Below are 25,613 nucleotides of genomic sequence, written 5' to 3' on the forward strand. Positions count from 1 at the left end.
AAACTAAACGCAGTGACAATCCAGAGGCCATCTGTTCGCTTGACCCAGCTGTTCTCTTACAAAGCCATCAACTGAGGCTCCGTTGCACTTGCTACACATATTGCAGGACTGGTCCCTTGATGGTTGCCTAAATCCTGAGCAAGCAAAAGAAGGGAGAAGATGACTTTCATTTGGGGGCTGTGGTGGAAAAGGGAGAGTTGCAGCAGAGGCAGTTCATATAGGGCAAGAAAAACATGGGTCCCTAGCCTAATGACCATGTGGTCCTGGTCTAACAACTGCAATCTGGATTGCTGGGACTGCCATAGTTAAGCATATGGTCGCATAGTGTTTTGTTTAACAACTGCTTGCTTAAAATTCTGATCCATTTAGGGTCATAACCCAAGGACTACTACAAAGGCCAAGCTAAGAACAGTGTATGGCTTGAATGGTAAGATTGGCCCTCCAGTAATTTAAAGTAACTGCCTGATGAATTTTATCAGCATGACAGATCTTGGAGGGTGGCTTGTTCTGGTTGTGGGATTTTGTTTTTTGTTTTGCTTTTTTCTATGTGAGCCTCTGCCTTACCTATATTTTTATCCTTATATTTGCCACAATTTTTTTAATACCTTCTGTTTCCTTTTTCTGCATTTGTCTTGATTTAGTTTTGAATTTTCTTCAAGGCATGAATTGGCATGAGAAGTGTACCTGCTGTTAGACTAATGCAGATTATTTATTTGCATTATAGCATACTAAATAATACCGATACTGTGTATGCTTCTCAGGTTTTTTCCAGTTAGTTGTGCATATAGTTGCACAATCAGCACGTAATGTATTATTTCCAAAAGAGGCTATTCTTGCCAATAAATCATGCCATCAAACCTTTTGGGCTAATAAAATAAGTAGTCAGGACACCATAGCTTCTATAGTTTTATTACAAGACTACTTTTTAAACAGGTTTCTAAAGCCAATTTCTATTATTTTAAAATTAGAATGCTTCTGTTTTATGGCTAAGAAATCAGGGTCCCTTCTATTTATTTATTATTGTCACAAATCGGTAAGGAGCACTCTTAAGGAGCAAAATCTACTGACTTAATAAAACCTTTCTTTACTCTGTAATAACTTCCCCCTAGTCACTTATTTTATGGCCTTGGGAGTTAATATGTGTAGTAACTGAGAATTTTAAAAAAAATATTTGTGGTTTGTGGGTTTTAATAACAATGATAATTGTAATTCACTTCTTAACCATAAATAATATTTTTTCTTTAACCTGATTGTAAAAGTAAGCCTGGTAGAGAAATGAAGAAAGATGGTAGAATTGTTTTTCGTTCAGTCTCTGTGCTTCATATTGACTAACAATTGTTCCTAAGCAGTATTGGGAAAAAAATACTGTCTTCTTTTATTTACCACACTAGTAATCAGCATGATATTGTGTTTTGTAGCTTGAGACAGTCGGATGGCAACTCAACCTTCAGATGGCTCAGTCCATGCAGGCAAAACAAAAATCTCCTCAAGCTGTATTAGAACTTGGAGTCAGCAGTGAAGATTCAAAGGTAAGAGCAATATGTCACATATTTTTTTTTCATTAGTGTTTTGGCAGCTTTGCAGATAATGACTGAATTAAGGATTGAGCAGACTTCTCTAGCGCTGCATCAGTCCATAGATGGTTCCATAATTGTTGCATTCGTACACCTGTGAATTTTAACATTCTGGCCAGGGCCACTCAAACAGCAAAGCCCAGAACAGGAAGTTGGATCAACCAATCGGCATGCAAGATGCACACCTCTGCACAATGTGCAGTTGGGATTTGGGAGGTGTTTGCATCAGCCTGTTCTGTGGTCACCTGCAACTTATGCTTAACCATCAACCTCTTTGCAGCATAGGTATGTGGCAACAGTTATAGGCAGTTGTGGGCAATCCTAAGTCAGTCTTTATACTTCAGGAATTAGAAGCAAGGTGTAAATTTAAATAGGCCATTGAGTTACAGACAGCTAAGGCTACTTCTAAACAAAAGATTTACACTATTTTGGTCTAATCTTATAGTGTTGGTTTGTTTTGGGAAGCTAAGATGATTTATTTCTGGTTCATTGGAAATTATAACAAAGGTGGTCTTTTGAAGTGTTTCTTTGTAGAATTTTGTGCGGTCTTTTTTCTCATTGGTAGAACTTCCCTCATTTTGTCTCCATGCCCCTGGACTTAAGCTACTCATTAGGTCCTCTCTTTTAACTCCCTACCACATTGAGGTTCAGTGTCTTGTTCCTGAAACTGGTCTATTATCCATTGTTTTGCCACCTTAGCAACATGCAAAACTGTATTTAATTATTTATTGAGGAATTTATACCCATGCTCACCTGGCATGCCAGCATATGGTGTTACAACTTTGATTATATTTATTAATGAAATTGCTGACATACTGGTTTTTTATTTTACTTTCACAATTCTTTGGAGTTTTTAAATACAATGGAATCATGCCTGGGCAATTTTAAAACTTTCCCCTCCGCTAACTTTTTTTAAAACTACTAGACAAATATATAATGGAAACCATATATGCTACTAGGAATTGATTTGCCTTTTATGTAGAGTAGAAATGAGGAGATTTTTGTTAGTCCAGGATTGTGGGTAGAAAAATATTTGTTTGCATTCACTTATTAATATGTGAAGGGACACGGTGGCTCAGTAGGTTAGGACGCTAAGCTTGTCAATCAGATGGTCGGCAGTTTGGTGGGTCGAATCCCGAGTGCCGCGTAACAGAGTGAGCGCCTGTTACTCGTCCCAGCTTCTGCCAACCTAGCAGTTTGAAAGCACGTAAAAATGCAAGTAGAAAAATAGGGACCACAACGGTGGGAAGGTAACAGCATTCTGTGCGCCTTTGGCGTCTAGTCATGCCGGCCACATGACCCCGGAGATGTCCTCGGACAAGCGCTGGCTCTTCAGCTTTGAAACGGAGATGAGCACCGGCCCCTAGAGTTGGAAACGACTAGCACGCATGTGCGGGGGAACCTTTACCTTTACCTTTATTAATATGTGAATGTTAACAAGCTCATCATATTCTCTTTTATGTTTTGGGTGATCTGAGGTCAGCAGAACTGAGGATGATTGTGGATCAGTTTCAGATTTTTTGACAGATTGGGGATGGAAACATTGATGTATGAAAGAGCCCACAATTAATCTTGTCGTCGTAAAGATGGATTTTATTATACATTTTTCCCCAATTTCATCCCTTCTTTTTAAAGAGCAGGCAACAACTGTTCAGGATATTAGTAAAATTTTATAAAATAATGAAGGTTATTTTGTACCTATTCCACCCTAAATATTGAATGTTGAGTTCAGTGCTTTAGGAAAGCAATTTGATTTAAATGTTGATGGATGTTTATGCAAAAAAAAATCTGCAGATGTAGCAATAGCAATAGCACTTACACTTATGTACCACTTTATAGTGCTTTACAGTCCCTCTCTAAGCAGTTTACAGAATCAGCATATTGCTCCCAACAATCTGGGTCCTCATTTTACTGACCTTGGAAGGATGATAGGATGAGTCAACCTTCAGCTGGTCAAAATCGAACTCCTGGCAATCAGCAGAATTAGCTGATATAGAGGAATTGGCAACAACACCTGCTCCATATTTACCTATTTGAACTTGGCACACAGCTAAATCAAGAATCTTACCATTATAATAAGTTGAACTTAAAGGTAATGGAAGAATCTAGGAGTGAATCAGTATCAAAGTGTTACATATAATCCAAATTTTTAAAAGCTTTGTAAGTGAAATCATTTTAGATTATGCCTGCGGCAGACAGAAACTTGTGCCAATAGTGGATCGATGGCTTAATGTTCCCTATACCGTTTATTTGAAGAAATGAACAATTGTGTTACGAAGCTTATTGGAAGTTACAAAGAACAGCTCTACATGTACCTTCTTACTTACATTGTAACCTCAAGGGTTTTTCCTCATAGCTTGGAAGAAATTGCAGTTATATGTAGCTTGTAACTTGAACACCTAAAACATCTGTGGATTCAAAACATCTGTGGGCTAAGAATCTGATAACAAATGGCATGATGCAACTGCAGGTACTAAAGATTAATGACACATAGAAAGAAATCAAACACAGCAATAGCTGTTAGTGCATATCCTTAACTCCTGACTGAAGGGGTAATACTGAAGGTCAATAGCTGTATTTATTATTGTGATTGATTAAATAAATAATTTGATTTTGAGATTGCTTGTTGAGATTTATACGTCCAGAATCAAAAGGCTGGGATGGTAGAGAAATTGTGCAAATGGAAACATTGTATTAAGTGGAAAAGTTTTTTTTTTACTAATTTGTACTATGGGAATAGGTTCGCTCAAAATCTTAAGATAAATGGACAGTGGTAGCAACTTTGGTCTCCAAGGAAGAAAAAGCCCTAAAGCAGATTTTTCCATTATGCACCATTGGACCAAAAGATGGTCTTTGCATTATTGGCTGTGGCTTTGCTTAGCTCACTTATGCCTTATTGACACAGAGGCTGATGATAAGCAAATAGAACCTCTTAATTTGTATTCACATAATGGCTAATTTAAAGGGACTCTGCAAATACCAATTTTTAGAAATGATGAGTTACTTTATATTGGGAAGTATAAACATCCTAAATAGAAAGCTTTTTATAAAAGTATATTGCTTCTTGGAATGAAGAGATGATTCCCTTTGGAAATCAATTCTTGCTTTGATTTAATTCTTGCTTTTATGGACCATACACAACTTGTTTTCATATGTTCTTAGATACATTTATCTTTCTGTAATTAAGATTAATTCTACCTCAGGGATATATTATTTATAAATTCTAAAATGCATGGGTTTACTAATACCGTAGTAACTTTTGTTTCAATACTCCTTGACATAAATTCATTGCATTGGCTCACTAGAGGGCGATAGAGCTCTTTAAAGTTTCTTTGATGGTTTGGGTGTGTTTCCCCCTCCCCCCCAATAATATTGACTCAATTGTGGATTTAAGTAGCTGAGGGAAACTGTATTTACGTTTCTAATCTGCATATAATAGGACAGTGGCTAGTATTCAGATCTAATGTCTTTACATGAAATTAAAATAGTAAATATTTGTTTAATTTTTATTTGTATTTGAAACATAATAAATACTTCAAGAGATATTTAAAATTAATGTCTGAAAGGCAAAAAACATTTTAGTGTCTGAATTATATTTGTAAAATGAATAAACTCTCTAACTGAAGGAATATCAAGAGATTGCAAATCTACAAATTTTTATTAGCTTAGATTTCTTCTTTTAAAAAATCTGTCATAGTTAATCTAATAAAATCATTTTAGATTATTATTGCTGGATGGGAACGAAAGGAAGGACCCTGCATCAGGCAAAGACAGTGAGCACTCTAAATCTTTGTACTATGCCTTTTTGGCCTCCATATTTCCAAGTTAGGATGGATAAGATATTGCTCATCCTAAAATACCTCAATCCTTTGAAAATGTTTTTGCAAAAGCAAATAATGAGCAACACTTATCTCTTTTGTTAAACCCCATCAATGGAGCAGCATTTTTGAGATGTGATGGTTGCAGTTTACAGTATGTATATTTGTGTGTTTTCTTTTCTGTTCCATTAGTGAGCCACTACTAAACAGAATAGTCTGATACCAGAGATTTCTCCTCAGAGGTATAATAATAATAATTTTAAAATCCAACATTGTCCCTTCATGGCTCACATGTCAATAATCTCCCTATTTAAGAAATGTGAATTTGAATAGTTATAATTTATCTTGGCTCTATTGATAATAATTAATGGATCCAAATGAGGAAACTAACTCCATGGTAGCTTGACTCACATGGTGTTCCACTTCACAGAGTGACCACAAGAGCAGAAACTAACTATAGGGGTATTGATTCCCTTTGCTCTTTTTTTTTTTTGGTGGGGGAATGGGGGACTTTAAGTCAGTTTTGATCCTGGGTGACTGCCTGCAGTTTTCTTGGCAAGATTTTGGAAGTGCTTTACCATTTCCTGCTTCTTAGAGGTGAGAGAAAGTGATTGCCCTAGTTCAGGCATGTCAAACCCGCGACATCATGTGACATCGCGCGACATATTGTGACTTTCCCCCCATTGTTGGCAATGGGGTGGACGCGGTTTTGGTATGTATCCAGTCCGCGGGCCGGCAGTTTGACATACCTGCTGTAGATCATCCAGCTGGCTTTGTACCTAAGGCAGGACTAGAACTCATAGATTTCTCAGTTTCTAGCTTGATGTTTTAACCATTACACCAAACTGGCCCATAGTTAAATTCCTAAAATTGGCTTTTTTCCATTTAAAATGAGATTGGTTGAAAATAGAAATAATAAACCTTACCATCATATGGGAATTTGCTACTTTTTGATATACTCCATTAGTGGAAAAAATGATCAAGTTTTAAATTTATTTATTTTGGGGGGGAAAAACAAATTGACTGATTGAGCTGAATTATGAAAGAACTGAACTGTGTGGACTAGTTGATTAATGCTAATACAATAATAATAATTAATAATTTGTGCCTTTCAGATGTATTGGACTGCAGTTCTTTGCTAGCGTGATCCTCTCTAGGAGTTTATTCCAACTTATCTGGAGCTTAATATTATCAGTATTATTATATTTGTGTCAAGGCCAGAATCCATGTAAAATTTAAACTATAAAACTAGCACTGATGAAATGATGAATAGCAATTTTGATAAATTCAGATCTAATACCTTCTGGTAGAAATAATCATGATAAAATGCTCTGTTTTGTATTTAATCTACCTTTCCCCAAGATGCTTTCATGAAATCATCTTAATGACAAAATATAATTTAGTTTTCTGAAAATTATATTAAATAGTGACAGTACAGGAGTCTTTATTTGTGGGAAGAATTTTAAACAGAAGACAAACTAAGTCACTATAAGGTTTTCCAGAGCAGCAAGCCAGGATGTAGAGCAAGTAAATAGAAGAATAAATAATCAGTTTTCTACAGTATGTTCAAAATTATTGTTTTCATTTGCATAGTTTCTATTTTTTATATTTCTTTATCTTTAATGTAAAAGTATTGCTTTTAATTCACAAGTAATCCTTGCAGTTCAATTCTAGACATGTTTATTTGGAATCTCTGTGTCAGATTTAAAGTAAACGGACATGATTTTAGTAACATTTTTTTATGTTATGAAACAAAATTTTATTTTAGCCAACCTAGGAACAATTTGGTAATAGACATGTGCAAACAATTTGTATACACTTCAAGTTACAAAACACTATTTTTTTAGTTTGGAACTAAATTTTGAGAGTGAAACAGTTTGTCCTAGTTCAATTACTGTGGAAATGTTTCAAGGTGAAAACAGTTTCAAAATAACTGAAAGAGCCTGTTTCACAGTTGTTGGACCATGCTGTAATGCAGGGGTGTCAAACTGCCGGCCTGCAGGCCTGATGCGTCATGGCGAAACCACGCCTACCCCATTACTGGCAATAGAAAAAAAGTCACGATATGTCGGGATATGTTATGTGACGTTGCAAGTTTGACACCCCTGCTGTAATGCAACAGTGACAGTGGATGTCTAACAGTGATGTTATTCCTTCCTTGATTCCAAAGCCTTAACATCATGGCATTTTTGTATTTCAACCATATTGAACAATGAAAACATGTTTTTAAATGAAAAACTTGACCAAATTAAATTTAGCATTAAAGTACAGTTTTCTTTTGCCCTAACCTCATTTCAATTCTGTTGGGTTCTGTTGACATTTCATTATTGAACTAGGTAACCTCAGTACACTGCAATTACTGTGCCTAATTGGTAATGAAATCTCTGCAAGCAAACACCCAAGCTCAGCAGATAATCTCTTCTATTGGGATCACTTTATTTCTTCAGAAAATGTGAAAAGTAGTAAATATCTGCTACAAAAAGGGATGTACTCCAGTTATGGCTGCCCATCTCTTAAATCTGGGTGGTTAGTTGAAGTTAAAAACTCAAGTTTTAGTCAAAAATTTTAAAGGCCTGTATAGCTTCATTTGATACATTCTGGTTTATAATTCTGAATAAAATTTGAAAATCAACAGTTTATTCCACTGGAGTTTTATACATTTCATTTCTAATAATGAAATATATAATTGAATCATTGCCCTATTTTTTTTTTTGTTTTAAGCAATTAGCCAAAATCTTACCAGGTTTTTTGCTTTTCTCCCAATATCTCTGTTGTAAACATGTGGCTTAGATATATATATTATAGTAGTTAATTGTAATCAGTAGTGACCCAAAATAGTAATGAATATACATGGAGAGGCGGTTGAGGACAACAATAGTTACAACACTAGCACCATTTCATGGATCTCATTGATCTGACTGCCTTTATTTATACTTGATAATATGTACCAGATAGTTAAATCCATTATGCTGGGTAATTTGATTTATTTCAGTGGAATTAGTACAGGATTCCTTTATCTGAATGATAAGAGAGTAACAATGTGTTACTAGATAGAGCGCTCGGTGTCAAACTTGATTATATCACCTGACGTATCATTACATATCGCAATGTTTTTTTTCCTTTGTGGAGTTGGGGTGGGCATGACCTGCACGTGACGCATCTAGCCCGTGGGCTGCCAGTTTGACACCCCTGAGGTAGAGCATTGCAATGCAGAATGAACAACTCATTAAAGATCAGCTAATTATCTTATATAGTCTTCTTGATGGTTTTGATTCAAATAAAGTCAGATAAAATTACAGTGCAAATACAAAGAAGCAGTATGTTTGGTCAGTGCTTTTTTTAGTTACTGCCTGATAAAATCTAAATAATCATATTTACCAGAAATGAAAATTAATATTTTGCTCAAATAGCTTACTTTTAAAAACACATTTTATAATCAGTGATTCTTTTGGTGGGAGGTTGCTGTAAGTTCATTTTCTCTACTGACAAAAATATTTCATTTTTAGTTAGTCAAAAACTATTTCAAATATAATATTCATAATTAATAATGAACACTAACTGAATTGATAAGAAACATGACAATTATATTTTAAATGAGAATTACGTTTTCCTAAGTTTGTAATTCCTTTTTATCTTGCTTCTATCACTTACTAAGAGTTATAGTGAGTCTTTGTATAAACATTTTTTTCAATATGCTGCCTTTTGAGCTATTTCATCCCACCTTCACTATATCTAATGGCAGCTAGTTTTTAGGCTGAGCCCATATAGCAATGAAAATAATTATTTCCTCCTGTGTTTTCTCTACCCCCTTTAGAAGCTAATTGGCTTTTTTTTGTTTCTTTTAAGAAAGCCAGCCTAATTACTGTTTCATGCATTATGAATTTTTAGAAAATACAGGAGCTATTATTAGTAGGATATTGTCCAAATCAGTGGGGTTGACAATATAAGATTATATAGGTGGTTCTTCGTAATTTCTTTAATTCATTTCTGTCAAAATACAGACCTCATATACTGTTATAAGTGTGTCCTTGGGTATAGTGTTGTCATCTACAGTACTTGTGAAATATCCACTGTTGGCAAATCCATTTGCCTATTATGTATGCCCTCCCAATTGCCTTATCCTTCCAAAATAATATTGAAATCTAGAATTCCCTTCAGAGTAGATCTGGAGAACACAAGGGACAATGTGGGGAGGAAGAGAAATAAAGTGCCAAAAAAAATATCTGTTCCCAGATGAAAACTGTAGTCTCATAAGGAAAAGGATTGATATCCAGCTGAATAGATAGATTGGGTTTTGTCTATTACATACTGGGCTACTTTACTCACATGGATTCTACATATAGAGGTTATGTTGTTGCTCCTAGAGAGGCATGAGGTAAATGATTCAGCATTATTCCATATGTCCTTTTCTTGGCCAATAAACAGACTGAATCTGGAGAAACTGGAGGCATTTATACCAGCACAAGTACAAAATGTTACTTGTGTTTGCTTAGCAGTTGTCCAGTTAAAGGCAATAAGGTGAAATGAATCACACCTTTAATCCTTGTTACTTTTCAAGAATGATGAAAGTAAAGCGCAGGTGCAAGAAGAGCTAAGGGCTAAACAAACTCCCCCACCCATTGAGATGAGTGTTGGCTTGAAGGTACTTAAAGCTAGAGAATTGGCATTGGATCTCCAATGTAGCCATCCAACTTTGGGCTGTCAGACTTGGTTCAAAAGAACTCTGGCTAGAATCTGACAATGATGTTTTACCAAAACAGGAACATTTTAAAGCATCCCTTTAACACTTTGCAGTTCCCAGCTTTATCTTTTCTTTTACTCTCACAGTATATAGAAGGGGGTTTTTTTTGCACACAAAGTAAAAGCTCAGAAAGAAGGAATAAATAGCTTTGATCTGCCCAGCGGATGAGCTATTTTTACAAAAATGTTGGCTTTATGTTTGTAATATTGCTGCTGTTGCTACAAATAAGCACCCCCCCAAAAACATATCTTCAAATATTTTCAGTATTACGTTTAACAGCAAATCCATTCTTCCATTGCATACTATTAGCCATGGATTTTTCATCGACAGGTAGAACTTTGCATATTCCTAATTATTATCTAGCAGTATTATGGAAAGCAGTACCTTTTTATTGATACGTAACTGAAGAATAGGGAGAAAGAATACTCTCAACTTGTTTTAAAGTTGCATGCCTGTAATTTGGTCAGAACGTCAAGAGCCCTTAAGCAAGTAGTACCTCTACCATAGTTTCCTTCTCAAACCACCCACTGAAACTGGGAATTGGAGGCGCCATTTTGTAGTTCTTCCATTTCTACTATGATGGTTCATGTTAGTAGTGATAGGGAACGAGTGGTGAAGCTTAGCAATTTACCCTTTTCTGCTTAATATCTATATGAAGCAGCTGAGGAGGTTTGGGATAAAGTTTCATCAAAACGTTAATGGAACTCAGTTGTACATTGCCATCTCAAGCTAAACCAGAATTTCAAGATGAATCTACCTGGCTTGTGTTGTGAACACAAAGGGGAAGACTTATGTTCCCAATGAGAAATAAAAGGGATATAGGCCCAAAGGGAATTTTTCTCTGTAAGGATGCCTGTGATATGGAATGCCTGACAACATCTTCTATATTGATCTTATGTAAGACAGTAAAGAATTATTATTTAGTTACAGTACTTTTAAAAGTAGTTACAGTACTTTGGAAAGGCTGATTGAAAATGAGGTTCTGATTGGATGGCCTTAATTATTTATTTATTTCAATATTTAGATAACATTTATGAGGCTCTATTTTGTATAATAATATTTCTTCAAGTTTAAAAATACAATACGTAAAAATACAAAATGAGAAATATGTAAAGGAAGAAAAAGTAAAAAATGCAGAGAGAAAAAGAAAAAGGGGAAAGGGGAAAATATATAAAAAGACAAGTACAAACATTTTCAATAACTTAACACCTTCTCTAATGTTTCAACCAGAAATCTTTTTATTCCATATCTCATACTTTATCTATTAACAAATAAGAAAGGCTCATCATTTAGTGTTATTCAGCAAAGGTCCATTAAGATTTATCAGAAATAGTAGAATATATATATTAATTTCAAACAAGTAAAATAATTTCATATTTCTTTCCTTTATACAGTTTCTTGTCACTTTTGTAAAGATACAAAGAAAATTTCCCCCCATGTCTTATATCTTAAAAAATAATAAAAATATATTTGTAAGGCTTTACATGCAAGTGCTACAGAAATATATAGTATCAATCATTGGAGCTTATAGTTGGTTCCTAAGTATTGAAGAAAATTAAAGTATATGACCAGGGTAATTAAAAACAACAGTATCCCACATTGCAGCATGCTATTAGATTTGTTTGAGAAAATTATAAATTTGAAACAAACAAAATATTTGGTCTTTTGCCCTGGGATATGCAGATCTCAGAATATTATCTATGTATCCATTCTGCTTTTCTCCAATTGCTGTTACATGACCTTTGTGAGCTTGATATGGATATAATCCTAAACCACCAAGTGATTTGTTTATGCTTAGTTTAGCATTGTATCTGAATCCACCCCAAGAAAGAAGCAGGATTTATATATCACATTAAATTTAAAAAATACACAAACACACATGTACCATGTTATGGCCCTGTTTAGAATATTCCATTCTTTTTGTTTGAAATAGTTTATTTTTCTGTCCAATTGAAAGTCTTATTCCAGATAAATTAACAGATTTTTCTTATTAACATGACATCTTAGTTTGATGACTAGAATTTAAGAATAACAGAAATCTAGCATGGGTTTCTTTTCAAATGAAATATTATAATCCATGTCTCACAACAAGCATATAATTACTGGCATTCTTTGAAGTAATACTTTTTTTCAAAAATATTATACAAAAATGTGTATAATAGGAGAATGTTGTAAGGAAAAGAAATTTTAAGAATTTTAAGTGAGTTGTTTAATGGTTCAATATATATGATATTCACAACAACTAGGAGAAAACCTCATAAACTGCAATGATGAGCATTGATTTCTGCAGAAATATTTGTCAAATGTTCTATTAATCTTATGTTTCTAATGAAAACAATTTGTTGTTTTAATTATTTAGATATTCAATCTGGATATCATAAAAGCACTATATCAGTGCACAGTAACTATTTCTTGTCCCTCTACCAACACATACACACTCTATCTGATTGCATCAAAGATTATTCATTTCAGGCTAGCATTTATCATAATTTCTTCCCAAAAAACAAAGAAACTGTAGACGCTTCTCATGGTGGATTTAATATGATGTATATTTTCTCTTAAAGCTCTGGTTCTTAATAATGCACTCTCAAATCCTCAGCAATTTATATTGCATTGTGATTTATAGAGATAAAATGAACAGCAAAATTCTCAATAGTTGCTAGTTTGAGAATTTCTGACCCAAACATTAAAATGGTTGCTGATGCATCAGGTCAAACACTTTGCATTCTGAGTAAAATCCACATACACGAAGAATATACTTTTTGTAGTCTAGAATTTATACATCGCTAGAAACACTCTCTTATTTCTTGTACCATTTCAAAACTTTTCTATTTCACTTACCTTTTTCATTAGGTGGATGTTCTGGTTTCAAGACTCACAAACTGTGTTCTGTTCTGTGTGTAAGTTGTACATGAATTTATTATACTCATGTCAACAGCGATAAATGAATTCAGTATTTTCTCCAATCTGCAGCAGATAGCATTTACATGAACTTTTGTTTTCTTTTTTCATACTGATTAATATGGACTAATATATCCTCATGCATAACCACATTTTCTACAGCAGCAGTTTCTTACATTTTTCATCAGCAGGACAGGTAATCTAAACAGCGTGATGTTTAACTTGGGAAATAAGAAAATAAAATAACTTAGGATGGAAAACTATAATGTGTGGCTCATTATAGTTTAAACAGAGATGGTTAAAACATCACTATCAGGGCATTCTCTTTTGATTTAGCTCATATGTGAATGGCATGAGAATTAAAGTTGATCTGATAGTATTTCGTCTTGTTTAAAACATTCTCAAAAATAGTATTCTGGTAGAAATAGGAGAAAAACATGTTAAATGATATAGCATAAGAAGAATGTGGGCAATCCAGCTCAATCCACTCTAATGAATTCAGAGGATAAGATAGTAAAGGTAAGTCTAGAATTTTTGCAACAGAGGTCTGTGGGGAAATGTATATATTTTGTAAACCCATGGTAGGCCAGAAAGCCTGTTGAACCCTATGAGGATATATTTGTGTCTCATTGCTTCTTCTGCGAAATTTGTTTTCTTTGATTGCTTGCATTATAAAACCTTAATGGAGTCTGCCCATTGGGGTTGCATGCCATTAAGCAGAACAGCTTCATTTAGTGACCCCTGCCCCAGTTCTCCCTGATAAATGAGCATATGGGTCATTAAATGGAGCAAGGGGTGTCTTAGGGGGTGAGGAAGTATTTGGGAGATCCACAATATAGGTATTATTCTTAACTTTAATGATAATAGTGAAAATCACACTTACAGTATCTTGATCTTTTTCAAAATGAATACAGGTAAAGAAATGTTCCAATGGAAATCAGATAAATATCTAATGTGTAGCTAATCCCTGAGTAGAAAATTATATTTAGTGTTGTTTCAACCATTCATTGGTTTTGTTTTGAAGTAAAACATAACTCTTTAAAGTTTGGCTTTTACCATAATGTTTAGTTTTGTGCATTTTAGATAGATAGATAGATAGATAGATAGATAGATAGATAGATAGATAGATAGATGACACAGACAGACAAGCAGAGAGAACGAGAGAAAAAAGAGAGAGAGAGATTGGGTTTCATCATTTTGCTCTATGAGTCTATGGCATTATTGATAGGATTAGAACAAATGAACAAACATGGACAAGACTTCCGAGTGTTTCAAAATCATTTTCTGTGATAATTAGGCCAGCAATAATTTCCTTTCTCAGTTGTGTCCAAACTAGTATCATCTGAAATCATGATCATCCAGAGGGAAGACCTTGTATGCCAGCCTATTCATACAAAATCTTAACTGAAAAGTCATTTATGAGTGATAATCCTGCCATGAAATATCTGTGATTACAGCTGCATTATGCTTGCAACATTTAGTACAGTATTGGACATAAAATTGCTATGTAAACAAAGCAGGATTATGTTGAATTATGTACTTAGATGAAATTTGTATCCTGTTAGAATAGTGAGCCATTGTAACTATGTTTATTCTTTTGAGGCAGTTTTTCCTCCCTAAGCACTTCCTTGCCCATTCACATTCATGGGAACTTGTTCTGCACTGCTTGAACTAAATAAGGCCCTTTTGTAAAGTATTTAAATGATGGCCACCCAGGTAAAAAATGTACTAAGAGGCCAAAGTAGGATAAATTCCATCAGGGGGCTTATTAAAATGTAAAGAGTAGTTTTAATCAAGTTTGATTGTGAGCTAAACAAGGTTTTTGCAATTTAGGGAACAAGATATCTTTGTATTTCTTTATCTTTTTTTTCTTAATTGTGGTCTCAGATTCTAATTGAAAAGGATTTAAAAAAAAGCTATTCCAAGGATATGGTTTTGAAACTTTAAGAAGGTATATTTAAGCATTTTTGGCAGTATGCATTGTAAACATAGTACTCTTATTAGATCATTACTTGGCATCCTAATTAAACTCCATTAAAAACAACTGATCTTGGCCTTATCAGCTGTGACTTTTCAGACTAAAAACAGGTAGTGAATTGTCTCTGTGGATATATGAGATAGATTACAAATAGAGGAATATGTAGCTGATCTCTGAGTAGAAAGTTATACTCAGTGTTGTTTCAGTTCTTCTGAACCTCCAAACCCATAAAATGATTGCTTTGTCTCCATGTTTACTTTAGTACTGATTTATTTATTCAAGGATAGGTTCAACTTGGTGCTTTATGATTGGAGTAATGACCAGTTGTGTCTGCAGGGTTTGGTAAAACAGGCCAAGATGCTGGCTGTAGTGCTGCAATTAATGTTCTAGTTCAGTTTTTCGTTTTTTATTTTTAATAACCATTCTGTCAGATTTTCCAGTATTACCGATATTGTCTTTTATTAATTATTCATCGGGTATGTATATATCAACTTTTTCCAAGAATGCAAATAAATTAGTACAAATAAAATCTTTTTCCTTGAAGCATTAAAGCAGCTGCATTCTTTGTATTTTTCTGTGGCTACTTCGAAGACCATTGTTGGCTGTTGGTTCATGCACACACAACCACTTCGTTTCTGACAATCCCATCATTATTGAATACCTGTACTGTGTTGCATTAAATTTGTATTGCTTTATAACAGAGTGAAAGAAATGATTGCAAAAATAAAGGCATTGTGCCTTGTTTGTAAGAAAAAAGTAAAGTTAAAAAATTAAAATTAAAAATACAAACTATGTAATTATTTAGGTAATAAGCACTGTGAAAAACATCATTATAAGGATGGGTGGAATTCTTCATAAATTAGACCCACAGTTGTGTAGTGATTAGAGGAATTCTATAAAAGTTTTTTCCACTTTCAGATATATAGATTCTGTCAATATATGGGTTCCAGAATTCTTCATCAACAATTGGGTCATTCTGGGACAAAGTCTACATATCTTCAGGAAATGCAGATGGGGAAGACTCAGTTAGGGTGTTGAAATAGAGCAGGAAAGATGCAAATTAAAATTCTTACCTTGGCCAGGAAGCCATTGACCTCTACTTCTCAATTTCAACTATCTCAAACAGCTGTTAGGAAAGGAGACAGAGAGTGCCATTCATATATGCAACGTTGAAATTTCGAAGAAAAGTGAGCTTTAAAAAATACATATAAACTAAAACTTTTCTTCAGTATCAAATGAGTTACAACAGCAGCAACAACAATAACTTTATTGTCACTTTATTGTCACTTAGTCAGTATCACATTGGTCTTTATGTAAGGATATATTTCAGTGTCTGATGTATAATGGAAGAGGTTTCACAACTTTGGTTTTTCAATTCCGTGTCCTTCTGAACCTTTTCTAACTGAATTGCTCATCACTGCCAATTTCTGAGAGTCATGTTGGAATAACTAACCTTCTCCAACCAGGGACATCAATGTTTGCATATTGTTCAGGTAAGACATTGTGTCTGGTCAACATTATTCATAATACTGAAGATAGTTTTTCACACTAATAATTTCAGCCAAAGTAGGTCATTCAGTAAATGTCAGTAAGGCAGAACAATAAGTTAAATGTCACTTGAAAGAGCCATCTATGCATAAATTGGTGAGATACTTTAAAAGCTTTTATAGTTAATGTGACTAAAGATCTTTTTATTCCATTAGTTTCTAATGATGGATGAATGAATGAATGATTGCATTAAATAATCTAGAGGTTTTCTTCGTTGCCTACTTTCTTGTGTTCAGAAACTTATAATAATGAATACTGGAAGAAAAGGGGTGTCTGTCTTTTTAAAAAGGTAACTAAATTAGCAAATGTCTCCAGGTAAGTTATCATAATTCTTACTGGTTTATTAAATGTAGCTCAGTATAAATTGCTGAGGGTTTTGTTTTTGTTTTTGAATTCTTTCTGTACAAAGTCTAACCAGTTTCACACTGTCATTTCTGAATTAGTGCCATGTTTATCCTTGACATAATGTAAAATAGTTTGGCTTTATTTCAATATGCACACATCTAATAAAATCTTGGGTATAGGTCTTATAAACAAACACTCGATACATAAACTCCATCTCTCCTTTACACATATTTATTTGGAAAAAGAACAAAGTATTTTTAGTAAAGAAAAATCTTGCTTTTTAGAAAATACATCGCTTCAAGTAGAAAATGTATGATTCAGGTTGGCAATAACTTCATTTGCAGATATCCTTTAGCTTCCTAGCTTCCATGGGGAGAGCTGAAAGGGAATTATGCTTGGTTATGAATCCAGGTTGTCTGGAGAGCTGATCCCAACTACAAGGTCCCTCTTTCAGATCCTTTGATTGAATGGCAAGAGTAAGGATCAGAAAGAGGAAAGTACCAGAGAAAGGGCTCCATCGAAATTCATAGATGTCTGTAGTTTTCTATGCATAGACTATACAGTTTTCTATTTATGGACTAATCCAATATTTTGGCATTTCAGATAGCATTTTAGCATTCACTAGTATTAAAAATGTGTGCTCTTCAGGTTTTTGGTAAATATTTCAGTCAGCTTTTAGATATCTAAACTGAGAATCTAGGAATTGTTCAAACAAAACTGTTCTTTTCTCATTGTATCGCTTTACCATATTTCACCTTAATTATAGGTAACAAAATCTGAAGTCCAAGATTTGATGTTTAATATTTGCACAGCCCAGGGTTTTATTAAGATACAATTAGTCAATGTATGGAAAGGGATAGGGAGAGGAATCATGACCAAAACATTTGTTTTGGGAGGATGAGAGTGTGTTTTTTATTTATTTGATTTCTTCTCCTGCTACTTTGTTACTTTGTAAGTGTATTTTATTTCTTTTAATAAACGATTACAACATAAATATTAAACATTTTATGTTTATATTTTATTTATATATTTAATGAAATAAAATTTAATTTGTAAAAATATTTTATAAATTATAAAATAAATAAAAATAATTTAAATATTTATATGTATATTTTATATTTAAAATATAAAAATTTATTTTATAAGTTAAATGTTGTAAATGTTAGGAGAATCTCACTGTTACTGTCACCAGTTTGTTGAGGGAAGCCGTTTATTCCTATTTCTGACCTCTTGCCTCTTTAAAACTAATCCTTTGTTCTTTATCGGGGGAGGGGGGAATAAAGTAATTAAAAATGTACCTTATTTATCCTGGATAGTATGTTATAGAGTGTGGGAATAAGATTTTCTCAATTACAAAGAGTTTTTCAAAGATTCAGGCCAAAAATTAATAACAAAACACAGACCGATGATGTTTGAATAAATTTGATTATTGATAAGTTTGATTTCCTCTTTCTAACTTGGTATTCAGGCCTGTTCATTCATAGCAGAGTCTTGTAGCTCCCAGATATCCTGATCAGAGGCTTATGAAGAAAAATATTCTTTTAGCAAAAACTCAAGCAAAAATAGTGTGTTCCACCAGGGATGCTGTGTAACAGATTGGGTACTGTACAGCACAAGATATATATGGCTATGTATTTTATTAATGTTTATGCAAAATATCCTATTACCGATCAAAGGCTTAATGTATTTCTATATTAAGGAGCCATTACAATGTAAAACAAGTCTCTTGAGAACAGTTTCTAAATATGCCTGATTGGAATAAATGCACGAGAGAAGTAAAAGTGTTACATCTGTGTTCCTGGATTGTCTCTACTTTTAATTAGTCTCCTTTAAAAATCCCTACTTACCCATAATCTAGAATGGAGTGCCGATCAAGCGATTAGTTTGGCTGGGTTCACACATTATACTAAGCCATAATTTATTGCTGAACAAGTCATAGTTGCATGGTCTGCATACAATTAAGCTATAATTTACTTTAAATTATAAACCATGCTAAACCAAAATAAAGAATTTAGCCTCCTAATGTTTTAAAATTCATACTTTAGAAAAGTTATCTTTTCAGCAACAGGTACAAAAATCAGACAATGGTGGTGTATTAAATAATTTTGGATAGCCAAGTATTTTAAGTATTTTCAAGTTTTGGGTTGAATCTTTGCTGAATGCACAGATAAACATTTTTTTTTAAAAAAATGCTACTTTGTATCGACTGTCATGTAGTAAAATAAGCACATAGCTATTGGATAATGGTAACTCTGCAACAGTACACACAAAGCATTATTTAAATGCTGCTTTGGGCACAGTGCAAAGAAACATTTTAATTTAGCACAAGGACATAGACTTATCCAGTGGGATTTCAACAGCAAATTGATCCTCCCCTGCCCCAATAGTCCTTTTTTGTTTTCATTTCGCGCAGGTTTTCTTTTCTTTTCTTTTCTTTTCTTTTCTTTTCTTTTCTTTTCTTTTCTTTTCTTTTTCTTTTTGCTTTTTGAGATGAGGGACAACTGTTCACAAAACAGTTTTGGCACATGGTAGTTTTTGAATAGGTAATTAAATCTTTGCTATTATGTAAGATAAAATAGAATTTGTTTTGTCTTAAAAATACTGTTGACTTTTGCTGTGAAATAATTACATTTCTAACTCCTTTTTAAAGAAAACAAAGAAGGAAAATATGTTTTGAAACCAAAGAATATCACAGCTGAAATAAATTTATGATGCCATATATTGGTATGTGTAATGTCTATAATATTTTGAAACTTGAAAGCCAAGAAGGTACAATATAATAGCTATACACAGGAGCCCAAACAAGGGGGAAAAAGATAAATATGTTGAGCTGTTGAATTGAGCTTGACTTATGATGACTCCCTCCATGCAGGTTTTTGAGAACCTGTCAGAAATGGTTGTCATTCCCTTTGGTGATCCCCCCCCTTTCTTTCCTAGTTGAGCCAATTACCTTAGCACTCACATTCAAATATTAACCATAGCTGACTCTGCTTGACTTCAGAGATCCACCAAAATTAGCTGGGTGCTGCCCTTTGCTGAAGTCAAAGCCACTAAAGTGAAATAAATAAATGGTTAATCAAAAAAAAGGTTATAATTCAAAATTATTAGCCCCTAGCATTTCCAACTAATATGAGCTTCAATGTGAAATATTAGGCGTATGGAAAATCAAAATATGGTGTTCATTTTTTACATTGAGTCCTAAATGGATTTATTTGAAAACACATCTTACTATATATCTCTGTGTTATACTTTTAAAGCCTTAAGCTAAGAACTAAGAAATTCTTTCTGTATCGTTAGGTTAACTACTGTTAACTCAGTGAGATTTATCTAAATTATTAAAAAGAAAAACATGTAAGAACAGAGTTTTGTGCTCCTGGAACAAAGTTGGAAAATGTCATTCAGTGTATGCATATAATTCATGCCGGCACATGCATGCATAGCCATATATGTGTATGTGTTTATAAAGTGTTTGTGTGCACATAGATGTACATTATATGATGCAGATCTAGGACATATGAGATACTCTGTTGCTAAAATCAACCATGCATCTAGTCCAGTCCAGTTTAATTATTCATAATCAAGTGGCATTTTGGAAAAAATGACAAATAGATTAAAATAACCTTCCCACATATTTTAAGATGCTATGCTACCAGGAACATAACTTTAAAAGTGGAGGTAACCTCTGTAGGATACTGACATTGAGATTTATTCATTGCCATTTCCCATTTGCTGCAAGTGTGGCAGGGCTGGGGATGGCTGCTGCTGGGTAGAGGATGGTCCACCTGGGGCCTGTAAGGTGGAAATGAGTGCACAGGGGCAGGAGTGCTTGCTGCAGTGTTGGGAAGGCTGCAAGTGACTTACCAAAGAGACTTGCAACTTTCCCTGTCAGCTTCCCCATTGACTTTGCTTGTGGGAAGCTGGTAGGAAAGATTGCAGATGGTGATTATGTAACCATGGGATGCTGCATTCATTATAAATGCAAACTGATTGCAAAGTACCCAGATCACAATCACATGACTATGGAGGTGCTAGAGTGGTCAGAACTTTGAAGACCGGTCATAAGTACCACATATTCAGCACCTTTGTAACTCTTGAACTGTTGCTGAATGAGTGGCTGTTGAACAAGGACTATCTCTACCACCATCCTGCTCCTGTCAAAGATCATCTAAAAGTGTGACCAATGCTGTTTCAATCCCATACCTAGGCCTGAAAGGGGGACAGATATCCTATTTCAACCAGAATGCCCTGAAACTGTTGTGTAATCATCTAATAATAATAATAATAATAATAATAATAATAATAATAATAATAATAATAATAATAATAATAATAATAATAATAATAAGAAGAAGAAGAAGAAGAAGAAGAAGAAGAAGAAGAAGAAGAAGAAGAAGAAGAAGAAGAAGAAGTTGGAAGGGACCTTGGAGGTCATCTAGTCCAACCCCCTGCTCAGGCAGGAAACCTTATACCATTTCAGGCAAATGGCTGTCCAGTCTCTTCTTAAAAACCTCCAGTGTTGGAGCATTCACCACCTCTGGAGGCAGGTTGTTCCACTGGTTAATTGTTCTAACTGTCAGGAAGTTTCTCCTTAGTTCTAGGTTGCTTCTCTCCTTGACTAGTTTCCATCCGTTGCTTCTTGTCCTGCATTCAGGTGCTTTGGAGAATAGCTTGACTCCCTCTTCTTTGTGGCAGCCCCTTAGATATTGAAACACTGCTATCATGTCACCCCTCACTCTTCTCTTCGTTAAACTACACATACCCAATTCCAGCCACCGTTCCCTATATGTTTTAGCCTCCAGTCCCCTAATCATCTTTGTTGCTCTTCTCTGTACCATTTCTAGAGTCTCGACATCTTTTTTACATCGTGGTGACCAAAACTGGATGCAGTATTCCAGGTGTGGCCTTACCAAAGCATTGTAAAGTGGTATTAGTACTTCACTTGATCTTGATTCTATCCCTCTGTTAATGCAGCCTAGCACTGTGTTGGCTTTTTTGGCAGCTGCAGCACACTGCTGGCTCATATTGAAGTGATTGTCTACTAGGACTCCGAGATCCCTCTCACAGTTACTACTATTGAGCAAGGTACCACCTATACTATACCTGTGCATTTGATTTTTCCTGCCTAAATGTAGAATCTTACTTTTTTCACCATTGAATTTCATTTTGTTAGATAGTGCCCAGTGTTCGAGTCTGTCCAGATCCTTCTGTATCTTAAGCCTATCTTCTGGAGTATTGGCTATTCTTGCCAGCTTGGTGTCGTCTGCAAATTTGATGAGTTCCCCATCTATCCCCTCATCCAAATCGTTAATGAAGATCTTCTCCACAAACATCCCTGAAACAGGAATGTTGGATACTGTATAAAAATTGTCTGGTATGGGTGGGTCTTGTGGTTGGTCTAATAATGGCTTCTTGAGGAGGGAGCTGACCAACACCTCTGTAAGGAACAATGGAACCAATCCCTCTCTTTAAAAATAATTTACCATTGCCCAAACCCAATCATCAGGAAGCCTTCACCAGCCAGGAAGATATGGATCTAAGCAGGTGGTCAACCTCACAGTCACAAGGACCATGTCCACTTCCTCAGGTCCAAAGAGTTCAAACTTGTTTTTTTAAAAAACATATATCTGTTTATCCCCAAATAACCTTACAGGAAATTATGCTAGACAGGCAAAGAAAGGAACTGATATACAGTATCTGTAATAAAACAGTAATAAATAAAAGATTCCCCCCCATGTGTGTGTCACAATAGTTTCACATGTAAGTAAAAACGGTTTTTGCAAATATTATTGCAGATATACTTCAATATTTCTTACCATTAAGGAATCTGCAATGGGAAGTTTAAGAAAGCTGTATCCTGCTGAGTAGCTGGTGATTACTATACTTTGTACTTATTTCTTGGTTGGGTGACTTATAATTGGCAAATCTATTGAAAGCAGGAAAAGCATGTCTTTGAGCTATACAGCAACTTGGCATACATTTTTAAATCTCTTTTTTTCCGGACCTGCTTCCTAGGTCCTAGAGAAAGAGAGAGAAGATGACTTAATTTGATGAGAGCCAGTTTGGTCTAGTGGTTAAGGCACCAGGTTGGGAAACAGGAGACCATGACTTCAAGACCTGCCTTAGCCATGAGAACCAGTTGAGTGATTTTGGTCCAGTCACTCTCTCTCAGCCCAACCCCCTTCACAGGGTTATTGTTGTGGGAAAATAGGAGGATGAAGATGTGTTGAATATGTTCACGGCCTTGAGTTAATAAAAGCAGAATACAAAATAAATAAATGTTTCTCTCACCCCAAGATTCTAATAATGACAAGCATGTGATAATACCATGATGAGCCTAGTATCACTTGGTTTTGAATAATGTTAGATGGCATAGGCTTACTTAATTACAATTGGTCTGGAATCTAGCTTTATGCTAGATTGGTTTGATCCTGTTTTATGCAACTTGTTTTTTTAAAGAACTAATGGCACACTGCTCCTTTGCAGTTAGTAGTAGTTCAAAAGGGATATTGTGTTAAAGATAAGTACTTAAAACATTTCAATGTATGTAATGGGTTATTTAATGTTCTGATTAAATCAATTAAATCTGATCAGCCAAACTTACTAATATAGTAAGTAATATGGTAGCTTGAAATATCTCACTAAATAGTTTAAAAATTGAAGAGAAAGATAACATTTGCTTAAGGAACCGAGGGAGAAATGTCATAACTCTTGTCAATATTATTTTGTAAAAACAAATATTATATTGTTTCCATTCTATACTTTCCTCAAGGCATAGGTAGAAGGGATTTACATGTGGAGTATTTAAAGATTTAATGTCATGTTGTTGGTTTTTTTAAAAAAAAAACTTTTTGAGAGAAAGGCTGATAATGGCCCACAACTATGCCTGTCAGCAGAGAAGTTTATATAAGTAGTCTTTGACATACAACCATTTATTTAACAACAGTTCAAACTTACAATGGCCTTGGAAAAAGTGACTTATGGCGCATCCTCATTATGACCATTGCACCATACCTGTGGTCATGTGATCACATTTTAAGTACTTGGCAACCAGCTCGCAGGTCATGGCTTAATCAGAGCCTTGTTCTGAGGAGGAGGAGTTGGAACCAGGGCTGTCCGACGGGGATGTTTGGAGAGGCCAGGGACTGAGGAAGATGCTATCTCAGGCCCCTCAGGCATTGGGGGAGCTGGTCGACCAGACCTACCTTCACAGACACAGGGGAGAATTGTTTACAGCACGGGTGTCAAATTCGTCATGTCACATGATGTGTCGTGATGTATCGTGAGTTTTTTCGCATTGCCAGAGCTGGCCTCTGCATGATGCAACCAGCCCGCAGTTTGACACCCCTGGTCTACAGACAGGCAGTGATGCTGATAGGCAGCAGATCCCCTCTGATGAGGAATAGCTACCTCCCCCACTTGAGCCAAGGGCACGGAGAGTGGAACGGAGGCAAGCTCAAAGGAGGGCTGTCGTCCTCACAAGGAAGACCTGCTATGGGTTGACTTAAGGAGAAGCCGTGTGTGTGTGTGGGGGGGGGGAGATTTTCTTTGTCAGGAACAATTGTTTGTTTTGGCTCACACTCCCACTCCCCCGGCTTTGACTTGTGCTTCTGCTTGTGCCTTTCCTTTCCCTTGTGGACTTGCCTTTTGCCTCGTGGACTTCCTTGCCCTTTGTACCTTGCCCCTGAACCTTGCCCCATGAGCTTGCACCTTCTCTTTGGACTTTTTTTATGGCTTACTAGCTTTTCTTTGGGAGACTGAAGGTGGCTGCCTTCAGGGTAGGATTAGGATTAGGATTTATTAAATTTATATGCCCCCCTTCTCCCTAAGGACTCAGGGCGGCTCACAACAATAAAAATTAAGAGACATAAAATACAAAAATTAAAAAAAGAGTTAAACAATGAATGTAAGAAATATGGGACAATTTAACACAATAAAAACCAAATTAAAAACCATGGTCAGTCCAGGCCCGCTTGTTGGAACATCTATGTCTTCAGGTCACGGTGGAAGGATTGAAGGTCAGGGGCTGTCCGCAGCTCCGGAGGCAGTTCATTCCAGAGGGTAGTGTGAGGTAGAGCCTTACTGGCCGTTGTAGGGCCGTTTGTTGTGCCCTTTAATCAGAGCAATAAATGTCTGCCTCTATCTTGGTAACCTGAGTCCTAACATCACATTTCTGATGGTTGCTGCATCTTCTAGTCATGTGGTCATGATTTGTGACATTCCCACGTGTATTCCGACAAGGAAAGTTGGTTAGGGAAGCTGGTTTGACTTAACAACTGCAGTAAGTATGGTCATAAAAACCACACATCAACTTGGGAAATTCCAGTCCCAGTTATGGCAGTAAGTCGAGGACTGCCTGTATTGAACTGTTAGAAGAAAGAAAGAAAGAAAGAAAGAAAGAAAGAAAGAAAGAAAGAAAGAAAGAAAGAAAGAAAGAAAGAAAGAAAGAAAGAAAGAAAGAAAGATTCTTACAATAGTGGTCTGTTTGTTAGAAAAGATAGCATCCAATTCCACAAGCAGATGGGAATTTCCCCCCCCTCCAAACTATGAAAGTGGTCAAAATAAACTTAACTTTTCAAGGACACTTCCAGCAGACTTCTGTACCATCTGCAATTGTTTATTGAACACATATTTACTCCGCTTTTCAGCTTAGAGTGTCTCATGTTAGCGTAGTTCTTGCCAGAAGACTTAATGTGAATTATCAAATCAAA

The 25,613-nt window shown here is 35.2% G+C and overlaps 1 protein-coding gene across 3 annotated transcripts in view; it reads left to right on the plus strand.

Annotated features, from left to right (window-relative positions):
• COMMD10 (COMM domain containing 10) overlaps positions 1-25,613 on the plus strand; it is a 69,252-nt gene that overhangs the window by 16,412 nt on the left and 27,227 nt on the right. For 2 of the 3 annotated variants that reach the window (XM_081319819.1, XM_081319820.1), the window contains exon 5: positions 1,419-1,529. In XM_081319819.1, coding sequence (XP_081175945.1) covers positions 1,419-1,529 — 111 coding nt within the window. Of the gene's footprint in view, positions 1-1,418; positions 1,530-3,915; positions 3,988-25,613 lie in introns of those variants that run through there. The other variant, XM_081319821.1, reaches the window with a different exon arrangement.

This window comes from Vipera berus (genome assembly GCF_964194415.1).
Source record: "Vipera berus genome assembly, chromosome: 2".
NCBI lineage: Eukaryota > Metazoa > Chordata > Lepidosauria > Squamata > Viperidae > Vipera > Vipera berus.